This window comes from Archocentrus centrarchus, chromosome 2, assembly GCF_007364275.1.
Source record: "Archocentrus centrarchus isolate MPI-CPG fArcCen1 chromosome 2, fArcCen1, whole genome shotgun sequence".
Classification (NCBI taxonomy): Eukaryota; Metazoa; Chordata; class Actinopteri; order Cichliformes; family Cichlidae; genus Archocentrus; species Archocentrus centrarchus.
The window spans coordinates 19,660,951-19,673,116 of NC_044347.1; the positions used below are offsets into that span (position 1 = coordinate 19,660,951).

General features: G+C 42.4%; 1 protein-coding gene across 2 annotated transcripts in view; it reads right to left on the minus strand.

Annotated features, from left to right (window-relative positions):
- Positions 1-2,034: 2,034 nt before the first annotated feature.
- The window catches only part of fam184aa (family with sequence similarity 184 member Aa), a 62,653-nt gene continuing 52,521 nt past the window's right edge, over positions 2,035-12,166 (minus strand). Inside the window, exons 19-24 of one of the 2 annotated variants that reach the window (XM_030747484.1) lie at positions 11,942-12,126; positions 10,816-10,962; positions 10,537-10,654; positions 9,451-9,555; positions 6,460-6,833; positions 2,035-4,014 (exon numbers count right to left, since the gene is read on the minus strand). In XM_030747484.1, coding sequence (XP_030603344.1) covers positions 3,906-4,014; positions 6,460-6,833; positions 9,451-9,555; positions 10,537-10,654; positions 10,816-10,962; positions 11,942-12,126 — 1,038 coding nt within the window. In that variant the 3' untranslated portion in view covers positions 2,035-3,905. The remainder of the gene's footprint in view (positions 4,015-6,459; positions 6,834-9,450; positions 9,556-10,536; positions 10,655-10,815; positions 10,963-11,941; positions 12,127-12,166) is intronic. The other variant, XM_030747474.1, reaches the window with a different exon arrangement.

The following is a 12,166-nucleotide window of genomic DNA, read 5'->3' on the forward strand; positions in this document are numbered from 1 at the left end:
AGAAACAGAAGGCGTCTGCACTGTTGGACGCAGATTTAAGCCGATTTATCTGAATAAATCTTCACAGTGTGCGTGGAGGAATGAACCAGCTGTGGTTTGGTGTCGTGTGGCTGGGATCCCAGGAAGGATACAGCCATGTTAGGCTGATGTATTGGTCCTTTGCTGGGGGGTCTGTTGTATTACAGGTCAGTATTTACAGCGGAAACATGATGACATTCAAGCAGAGCTAAAGCCTCGGTGTTAGCTGCTGCATTCATGTCATATGGGACAGTTTTCATCGGTTTTTAGATAAATCTTGTTTTCTGAACCTGATGAAAATGAACGGAGGTCAGCGGGGGTCAGAGCCTATGGCAGTATTTACTGTCATATTTCTTTATTTAACGGCTCATTTTACTGTCCTTCCCATATGCCACAAAGACAGACAGCCGTGTCTCAATCTGGTTTCAGGAAGTGTTTAGCTCTTCACTTTAATGAGACAGCCTCGAGCAAACGAGACGATTGATATACAGCAGACTGTAATCGCAAGCTCGCTTTGAGTCGTGCTTGCTGAAGCCGCCCAAATGAGCAGAATAAGCGAACACAGGGTTGTGCCATATGAATGATCCAGTAGCTGCACCCGATATCTGTGTATCTACAGATGAGGGCGGCGTGGCCTTAAACGATGTTTAAAACATGTTCGACACAACAGAAGCTTTGCTGACAAATGAAGGTTTTCACACCGTGTGCGTACACTTATCAAACAGAGGGAACCGCTTCCAGCACAAGCCAGCTTCAGTCCGGGTAAATCTGAGGTAAATCCGAGGACACACTAGTTAGACACAAGGCCACCGCGTCCCTCAAAACACTGACTGACTGCTGGTGTCACAAACATGTTTAAAAAAATTAATAATAATCTTAAGCACTGCCTTCCTTGTTCTGCAGTTACTACAAACCCTTGGCTAAATCTTTCAAAGATACATACACACTTGATACTGGAGTTAAATAATATCAGGCATACAAACACAATGAGGTTCTACTTCTATTATATACAATGAAGAGCTTATATGAAGTTATTCAGGAGCATGAAGTCAAATGCACAGATTGTAGTGTGCAGAGTTTTTGTTTCATTTACTGTAATGACATATTCCCACGTGGTTTTGCTTAAAAGAACGTTAACAGGAAATGAAATGTAGTGTATTTGGTATGGTTACCAAATACTATGACACTCCTTTTATCTGCCCCCCCTTCCCCCTGCATATTACCCCAGCTATGAATTCAAACAGTGAAAGCCCAAACACTTCCTGGAATCCGCGGCCTCGGCCAAGCATGTTATGGAAGACGAGCATCGATCGCGCTGAACAGAAACATGTCTGCGTTGTTGAGCGGACGGAAGCAAACTCGTGTCTCTCTGTCCACTTTTTAAGAAGTTACAAATAGAGCCTCTTTCAGGCTGATGATGACCATGCAGTTTGGCAACTGTACAGATTACTGAATGGACTTCATCACAAGGGACTATGTAAACTTTCAAGTCAAGTAAAAAGACAAAAAAACCAAACAAAAACAGACAGTACACCAAAGTAAAGAAGATTTAAAGTGTGCAACAGCAGCATTATGATAGTGTTTCTGTTTTCACATGCTCTATGGTCTGCCCCGCAGGCAGAGACACGCAGCCAAAGGGTTCAGGCGCTGACATGAACTCCTAGCTGCTAACTGAACACTCCTTGGCATTAAAAAGAAAAAAAAAAAAATGCTAGGAGTCAACCAGTGTCTGCATGTCGCCGACAGAACTCTTCCTCTGAACGTCTCAGGCCTGCTGGCATCAGAAACAGACCGTAGAAAAACAGGAGCTCATTACATTATAAATACTGGAATAATAAAAAGACGAGGGGTGCTTGATTTAGTTTACCGTGATGTCTCCCCCTCCCGAGACCATCGAGGCCTCTGAAGCAGTAAATCAAGCGCCCCTCGCACAGCTCAGAGCTCTGCAAATGACTTTCAAACATATACTGTATGTACAGAGTTAAAGTGTTGGGACAGGAAGCTAAAGTTAGTCTCTTTTTTTTTTTGCTGGTGTCGTTATTGTGGTGCACTGTAGTTTATCGTACTGCAGATGCCAAAAACGCAACTCGAATGAACAGCCAGGTCAGTCCTTTTCCCTCAAGATCAGGTCTGGATGAGAAATGTGTATTTATACTACAGATGGACCAAAGGCAAGTATCAAGGCATAATCACTTCATCCTGTCTGAGCTCTGAAAGCTCTCCTGGACAGATTACAGCTTGTAAGACACATCGATGAGCTACGCACTCATTTCTTTTAACACACTAACTGTACAGCATGCTACCTGCAACACTGAACATTTGCATGAGCTCAAAATGTCAATTTTTGGAGTTACATGGAAGTATTTAGTACTTCATGGATCTTTAAACTTTCTAATAGTTCAGAATAAGGATTATTACAACTCATTTTTATCAGTTATTTTATCATAATTGATTTTTTTTAAAAAAGAAAAGAATATCAAGATTGCTGAATTACAACTAAGCCGCAATAAAACAGAAAAACTGCAGTTCCCCAAATGACCACTTGAGGCTGGCTCCAAAATCAAGTCAATTCTCATTGAGTCCTATGTTAAAATATCAATTTTTAAGAGTATAAATATCCTGTGTGGGGATCAGGCTTTAATATAACTGGCCTGTTTAAACTGTATAAAGGCTTAAAATCAGCCATGGTCTGTACGTAGCAGGTGGGTGGTGACAAGGCCTTTGTAGCCATTAGGCTAAGCTACACCTCAGCCTGTTCATTTTATTAAAACTGATCTTTTTGTGTTGTTGGAGCATTTTTAATTACATTACCTGATATCAAACTGGCTTTTTATATGTTTGCACAAGGGTTGGGTGCACAACTTGGCACCGAGTACCGAGTCACACGTCATCAACTGGTGCCAAATTTTGGTACCGGAGCACATCTGGGTTAGAGGAAGAAATTGAGCGAGACCATGTGATGTCATGTGTTAAAGGACTAACATACATGGTAACGGCAGCATACGCTTTTCAAATCTCAATGCACAGGAAACATTTGCAGTACAAAATGCAAAGCTGGCCATGGCAACACATCTGATCTGAGAAAACACCTTTTCAAAGACAAACTACATCTAAAAGCTGAAGAGCCGACCTTTTGATAGGCTGGAAGGACCTGCAGCCAACGGATAAGAGACTGAACCCACGGATGAAGACGATAACTTCGACATCCTCTTCAGGTAATCAGGTGGTTGGGTAAGTTGGGGTGCTGGCTGACTTCTTAACTTTGTATCTTTAAACTGGCTACGCTGAAAATTTCTGTAGTGGTTAAAACATTCGCCTAATGGGAAAGATTCCTGGATCAAATAAAACCGGACCTCCTCATTCAACTAAAAAATCAGTGTATCACTTAAATAAAGCCTATTGCGGCTGCCATAGGGTGAGAGGCAGGACAGGCCGCCAGCCTGTCGTAGGGCATGAAATAAATTATCAATTTTAAATTATAAACACAATAATTCCTTTTAACTTGTAATTTTCTGTTATACTTTATGTTGGTTAGCATGAGAGCTCATACAAATGGTCTATTTTGCAGAATAACAGATGGTATAAATATAAAGACAAACTGCTGTATTCTAATGTTTTATGTCACTTCACCTCTTTCTGCCATGCACACGTTCATGATGAAGCAATGACAAGGCACACTACTCATCATGCTCACCATGTATGGAAGCCCTACGGTTAAATTCACTCGGTGATGCGCACGACAGATGGGAGTGCTGCAATGAGGAGTGGACGTCTCATATTCATGTCGCCCAAATGACTCTCGAAACCTGCAGTTTGATCGCTGTCCAACTTTAGCTCTCTGTCCCATTACTTGTTTTTTTTTTTTGACATTATTAGGATTTTGTGAGTCAGAAAGTGAAGTACTGGGCGTACAGCTCCTCTTCTTTTGCGACATATTCTTTGCTTTTTCCTGCCTCCGTCCACGTGGGGTCTGATGATGGTGTCGCTTCAGGAAGGCTGAGGGAGGGAAGAAAAACATCTGTTAGAATAATGGGGAGGGAGAGGCTGGAGGACAGAGAAATGCTCTGTCAGGAATTCACAGGCTTATCAGATGCTCGCAGATTTTTAGCTGACAAGCTTGGGAGCTCCACAGAACAGAAAATAATAGTGATTGCCTTGTTTTGCTGTGATCGTTGGCAGTAGCACTGTCAGCGTATAATGAGGGAGATCCAGTGAGTGCTCCAACTAGATGTCATACAAGTGGAGGAGTGGTGGTGTGATGTCCAAAATCCAGGATGGACACGGACTTAGACTGGTTACTGCCCACGTTTAAGGACACATGCACATGGTGACCATCTACCATGGTGCCCATCTACCATGGTGACCATCTACCATGGTGACGTGGGAAAATCATTCACAAAATAAGTGTGAAAGAGAACCAATAGGACATTTTTGCCATCAGGTGGCTGTGCTGACCCCCTTCCCTCTGGAAACTGGTGCTACTACTAAATTGATCATAACTCCTTTTAAGTCTGACCGATATAGGATTTTAAGACCAATACCGATAACTGGTGATTAAAAATAATCTGATATTCTAATATATTGGCCGATATTCTCTTTCAGACACATGAAACAAACAGATTTCCCTAACATTTGTTATGTGTAGTTATTTATTTACTTATTTATGCTCTGCCCAGGTCTGCTCAGATCAGCTGGTTGTTGTTTTTGTTGTTGTTTATGGCGTTCCAAGCACATGTTGCCAACAGGGAAGCTGCAGACTGCCCTCTAGTGGACAAACTAGGCAATGGCATTATAAATGCAAATACCGATATATTAGCAAATAGCTAACATCAGCTGATGATTTATTGTCCCGCCAAAAAATTGTCCGGGCTTTACTTTTAAGCCTTCATACCTCCAAGAATAAGAAAATGTGCAACTGAATAGATGGTGGTTTAAGCATCACTCCCTCTCAGTACCCCTCCTGCTCACGTCTCTGTTAATATTTAGTTTAGCAACACTGGGTACAGTGTTTTTTCAGACAGGAAAAGTCGGTCCCCATTAGCTCATGCTTCAGCGGATACCAATGTCCAACTGACAAAGCACTGTGCTTTGGTCTGCAACTGTTGTGGAAGACATTTAGCAACCCTCCCCTTGGCACCCCAGCTCTGATGCAATCAATGCCAATATTCTGTAAAGGGGGGTTCCTTTCCTTATGCTTTCCTTGAATGTGTGTGTGTGGAAGGACAGAGTGGTCCCAGAACAGAGCCATACAGACAAATGTAAAATCGCTGTATATTGCTCAGCTGTTGAGCTCTTAAGCCTGCATTCAGTGCACAGGTCACTGGAAGTGTGAAAATCCTGCATTAAGTTTGTGACACTTTAAAAGTCCATGTCAACTTTGTTAATGTTGCACAAGTGAATAACTGCTTGGTTGCTCCTTTTAGGGGTCCACAGCACAACGGGTGGTGACAATGAATGGTAACTGGTTAAAAGACTGTGCAACACAAGCACAAAAGAAGGTGTAATGTTAACAAAAACAAAAAAAACCCATAACAGATCACAGATTTAATCAAAGATGCAGCTCCATAAAGAGATGGAAAAAGCTGAAAAACTAAGATTTCAAACTCTGTGGTTCAGCTGCAGTTTATGCCCTCCAGCCTCAGACCTCCCAGTAATTTCTAATCAGCGGCTGCAGCAAACAGAACTCCTTCACTTGTACGTCCACTGCAGCGAGAACAAATACCAAAACCATTTCGCTCTCTTTCAAGTTTTACATTTGCAAGTTGCCGCAAAGCTTTCAAAGCAATCGTTCTTTTGGCTCTTCGCTTCACTCACAGTTTAAACTCCCACTGAGACTGATTTGTAAGTGTGCAGTCTCGGGGTTGACTCTCTTTTTTTGTTATATTAATAACAGAGAGCAGATAGGCATTACAGTGAGAATTTACAGTATATTTTTCCCAGAAGATTTTGTCTTTGATAGTGCCGTGTTGAGAAAATGGAAAATGCGACATTAAAGCGTAATGCATCAAAAAGAGATTATATGTTCATTATTTTTGGGTGCTGACCCTGATCTAATGGAGTAAGGCTGCAGTGTTCCGTGAAATGAAAAGATCAATGCTGTACTTGGTATCAGCTCAGGCCTGAATTAAAATGACAAGAAGTAGAGAACACAATAATAATAATAAAAAAAGTCTGGTCTCATATTTCATCACTGGACATTATCACAACAAAACAAAACAAAAAATAGGGGTGATTATCACAATTCTAACAGCAGGTCGACAAGTTGCCTGATAAAATAGAAAACCTTCTTCCACGGAAGGTAAGGGGGTGAGGACAGAGCAGAGGGGAAACTAAGAGGGGAGGTGGAAGGAAGCAGCAGACGTCACATAATTCGCTCCTTGAATATGTGAAGTGAGGGTGAACGGTGGGCAGCAGTAGCAGTAAAGCACTTTTAGTTCTCACCTCCCAAAGCTCTGCGGGCCCTGATGCTGCACCAGAGATTCCTGAGGATGAGGAGCATGAGGAAGAGCAAGGCTTGGCATGGGATGATGTGGAAGATGAGGAGAAGAAGGAGGAGGAGGAGGAGGAGGAGGATGCTGAGGAAGAGGAGCGGGAGGAAAAGGGCTGAATAGTGGAAGGGGTTTCTTAAGTCTGGGGAGGGACCTCTGGAGGGGGGAGTTAGGAGGCACAAAAGGCCCTCCTGATCCTACCTCCTCCACCTCCCGTCCCACCTCTTCCTGTCCTTCATGACTCATGGTGGGAGGGCTGACGAATCGGAGAGCTGAATGGCTAGGAAAGCTGGTGAAGCGGTGATCTGATTGGCTGCCTGTTTTTGGCTACAGACACACATAGAAAGGCGAGACATGAGTGCTAGCTATCTCCAGCTAATTCAGATCAAACTATTTTCTGGTTTGAACAATGCACCTGTTATGCTTTATAGTTTCCATGATAACTTTAACAGGAGAACATGACTGAAGAAGTAGGACTAACCAAAGATGTATGATTGCTCTTAGCCTCGTCTCAGGTAATGAACTTTAACCTAAACTTGAATCCCAACATAAACAAATCCAGTGAAGAGCAGGAGTAAGCTCTTTACATGGCTTTCCAATACCAATCTGCCAGGTGTGATCAAAAGATAATATTAAGGCCCAGCACAACACTTCAGATTGTTGTTCTCCATCAATTGTGTCAGGAGATCACAGCAAAATTACGCACTGACAGTGTGACAGCCTGCGGGACAAATTCAGTGTACAAATATTGGGGAGGAAAATTAAATTTGAGCTCAGACGCTTGCAAGCTCTTCTCTTTGGTCTCTAGGTTATAGCTGGAAACCCAGCACTGATCACCAGTTTGGTCAGTTTGCTTTTGTGCAGGTATTTGTTTTCTGCACAACATCACAGACGCACGAGTGAAAGCGGTCCAAATGGGACGCCCAGGCAGTGATCTATAAACAGCAGCCACACTGGAAGTGGACCAGAGGTGAACAAGGAGACAATCTTGAAAGGAATAGCAGCAACATTCAATCTGGGATTCATTTATTTATTTATTTTTTAAACTTTGAAGGTTGTAGAGCTTTTTGATCACACCTTATAGTAGCGACTTTCCACGTGGTAGGGAAATACAACACAGTTTATGTAGCAGCTTTGTCTAACACAAACTACAACAGTACAAATATATTTATTAAATCATGTGCTCCTTGGCCTTGTATGTAATGCTTCTTTAAGTTATCCTCTCTTCAGACGTTATAGCTCACAATCCCTGAACATACAGAGAAAAGTACATTTTCTAAACTGTGACTGGACGGCTGTCACTACAGTTTATCATATGACCAAACACACTCAAGATTACATTTGATCACAAACAGCAGTAAAACCTCATTAATGTATTTTTTTTTTTTTATTATTTTGGCATTGCAGTGTATTTTTTTTAGGGGATCAACCAAATATGTTTAGCGCAAGTCAGCGAAGACTGGATGAAAAAAGCAGAAATTATAACGTAGGCACAGATTAGTCCTGAATAATCTCTTAGTGTTTCCTGAGGGGACTTGCTGGAGAGAGGGAGTTGCTATCTGCCACACTGGCTTTCTCGATATCCCCACTAGTTGCCAAACTGAGAGATTTTCCAGTCCCACACATTGGAAGCTTAGTGTACGAGAAGGACTGAAGATGCATATGTTATTCAATATAAACAACCCACAGCGAGCAACAGAGGCATGAGGAGGAGGAGGATAGAAATGAGGAGATGATGAGCCGATGTTATGATACTGAAATCAAGCGCTATTGTTCTCGAATGACTCAAACTGGAGCTATGACAGCTGTGTTCACACATGAAGGATGATGACGAGCAGCTTTGTGCGAAGATAACAGTTATCGTGAGTCATGCGTGATGGGCACCGGGCTTCGGTAAGAATGCTCAAGAGTGCTCAAGCGACAGTCGAGAAAGTGAGAGCGTGAAGAACACGATGAGAAGATTACACAAAATGAAAATAAACGCAAGCACACGGGGGTACCAACATTCCTCTGTTCTTACAGCAGGTAGCAGACTCGTGTTTGAGGATAATTAGGTGCAATGGTGTCCTTGTACCTTTCTGTTGCTGCACACCTATTTCTATATAATAAAGAAACCTAGTCGGTGTAGATAAATTGCGCTCGCTACCCTCATTAGGTGGGATAATGATCAATAACTTCATCTGGCAGCTGTAAACAAAGCTGGGAAACTGTTCCAAAATGCATGCAGTGATTGCCCTGGTGGTCCTTAAACGCCTCAGGCTGTAGGATGAGCTGTTTCTTTGCACGGTGCAGAAGAGTTTGTGCTCACCTTTACTTCCATTTCTCTTCAACACTGAACTCAGTATATGTGCTATATATCACATAATGGGTGTTTACTATGTGGATATGCATCTTTACATTCTCTTGTATATTGTACATGCATTAACTGCAAGCGTGACACTTAATCCAAACCAATGGGGAACATTCACAATAAAAGTCGTTTTCACGCGTGCACTGCAGCCCTGAACATTACCTGGACCGTTACCTGACAGAGGTGCAGCATCAGCATTAGGATCAGGCATTTCACAGTTTTTTTTTTACTGTGTAATCCTTGTTTGTGCCAATTAATTAGACGGGAGAACGTCACAGGTAATTATCCAGAGAATTAACAGGGAGTGAGCAGGGATCATACATCCTGCTTCTTGCACGCGCTATCCAGGCAGCATCCTTGTCTAAACCAAAAGGAGTATTTCCACCAGTAAGAAAGCTGCTCCTGCATGTCCTACATGTCTAAGAGGACCACCGATTCTCCCAGCACTGCCTGGAGTTCATATGTGAAAATGGCTTTATATTTACTGTGGGTGATTATGTGATTTCATCTGTGCAAATGTTCTATATTGCTATGCTCATAGACTGAAGCACACCATTTACACCGATAAGGGGTCTGGAGAATGAGGCCACCCACCTTAATAAGAGGGTTGATGACACCAACATTGGCACTGGAATTAAAGACCTTGTTGAAGCCGGTCTCTCTGTTGACCAACTCCAACTGGTAGAACTTCTTGTCATCCTATAAATAAAAAAATTGAAAAAAGACAACACGCTAGAGTGAAACTCTACCCACACAATCCACTTCTCTTCTGTCAGTGCACCAGCACACATTTTTATGGAAAGCTAAGTTTAATGTTGGCATTTGATCCTTGTAGTTTCAAGAGATTTGCATTCACTCAGTATTTTTTAATAAAACTAGAGCAAATCAACTTATTCTGAATTCACATTCCTGCATTCAAAGGACAAGCAAGTGCACATATGCAGTGCTGTTTGCACACATGCATTTATAATTTAAACAACAACAAAGTGAATTGTGGCTCACACAACGACAGAACGCAAAACCATCACCACAAAAAGGTTTCCCCTCGCTGATTTCACAGTAACACTTCACTGAGACTTCATGAAGTCATCAGGAGCGCGCAACAAAGTCTGCGTGCTACATCACACATGGCTTATGCACCAAGCCTGGAAGAGTCATGCACGAGGAATGAGAGTGAAGAAGTGGAGCCGTCTCTTAAATGAGGCGCGCTTTGTTAACATTTAACTGCATCTCAAGGTCTTTATCATTTATCAGGAGACTGATGAAATCCCCACGATGCAGTTTGCTCAGTAGCTTCTCTTTAATAAGTAAACAGCATCTGCTGAGAAAGAGCCTCAGATGCAGAGCTTTTTGAATTAACTTTCACACACACACACACGACTAATGACATCTCTTCTCTCATCATTATTCACCATTTTATCAACCTTGAGGACTTCTGAAGTGTGACCTCACTTCCAGGACGAATCCTTGAATTTGACGTTCCGTCACGTTTAATTTACCCTCAATTTTACATGCTGCAAACATGAATTGCATTTCTGTGGATGTATTACATTTATTTTACTCCTCAGACACATCTTTTTTTTTTTTTTTTTGACTACCCCTTAAATAATCAGCATGCCAAGATCTCAGTCCCACAGACCAGATCCCCCTCCCACCCCCCAAAAAGCCTACAGTACTTACCACCAGCTTTTTGACCAGAGCTTCTCTTTCAGTGACCATCTCTCTGAGCTCCGCTATAAGATGCAGGTCTTCTGGTCGGCTTTCTCGGTTTCTTAACTTCTCCTCTGTGCCCTCCAAACTGGACGCGCCCGGAAAACATAAAGAGGTAAGTAAACAGGAACAAAGTGCGGCACCAGTGAGACAGAATGAGAAAAACAGAGACAACTTTGATCAATCTTGAAACAGTGACGGCCCAAAAGGGCCACAGGAGAGGTTTCATCACGCTTTTTTGTGTCTTACAGTATTTGTAGAGCCGAAATCTTGTCTTTGAGGACCTCCTGGGCCTTGTTGAAGTCAGCCAGCATGATTTGTGTTTCTCTGTGATGGACTATATTGAGCTCGCCCATCTCCCTCTCGTGTCTCTTTGCAAGGTCTTGTTCGTGAGCTCTGCAGCAAAGGCAGAAGTCATAAATGAATAAATCATTAGGTGAGCATATCTGCTAGATGCATATTTCCTAAAGTGTCCCAAGTATCACAAGTCTACACTTAAATAATAATCACTTAAGGACTTTTACCCTGCCTCTCGCCAGTACACTTAATTTCCCGGAAGGGGAACGGTGACACTGACACTGCGTTTCGCTAAATTATAGAGGACGACAGCAAGATGTGCAGCTGCAGAGCAAACTCTGCTGGGACGCAGAGCACAGCTGGTACAGAGAGCATCTGGGCCCTCAGTGCTTACTGTGTCAACGCCAGAGTGCTAATTTATGTGTCTGCAATCTAAGTTAAAGAAAGTAATAAAGAGTGGGGACACAGTAGAATTAAACTTGCTTTAAGAATTGCAAAAAGTAGATTTAAGATTTAAGATTTAACAGTAGCAATCAAACCACTGGAAAGGGCATTTAAGTTGGAGTTAAATAATGCCCTCTGCAATCCTGGAGGAAATGCATTAAAAAACACACACACACACACACACACACCATCTTAATGTAATCAATGTTTTCTCACACTGGGGTGGACAAATATGGCAAAAAGCCTGCATTGCAAACAGGGATTAAGCTTTAGAGAAGCTGGCAGTGAGGGAGGGTCTAATGTAAGGTACTACGGAGCTGCATTGTGGTGCTGGGCAGGATCAAGTGCTTTTGGAGCTTAACTCTGCTGCTTCGATAATGACTATTAAAATCTTTCCACTGCGAGTCCACTAACTTTAAAGATAAGCTATACATACTGGAATACTTCATTAAATCAGAAGTAGCAAACATGCAAGCAGTCACGGTAGACTTTGGCTTTGTTATTACCAGGACTCAGTTTTTAGGCTGTGCAAAATCTAACCTTCATTCTATGACTTTGACTCGGACTGCATGAGTATACAAAGGAAGAAAAGAGAGTATTTGTGAGTAAGTAAATGCCTGCTGAGCTATTGTACCTTATCTGATGGTTAGCTTCACTGCGGACCCGCAGCACCTCTTTGCCCTTCAGCTCCAGCTCTCTGGTCAGTGTGTCGATGGTCTCGTTAAGAGAGTGGATCTCGTGGTCCAGGTCGGTGATACGGTTGCTACGAGAACACAGCTCTGCCTGCAGGTCTGAGATACGAATTAAGAGATCTTGTTCCTGGAAAATATACGTAATATAGAACAGACAGTTATTTGCT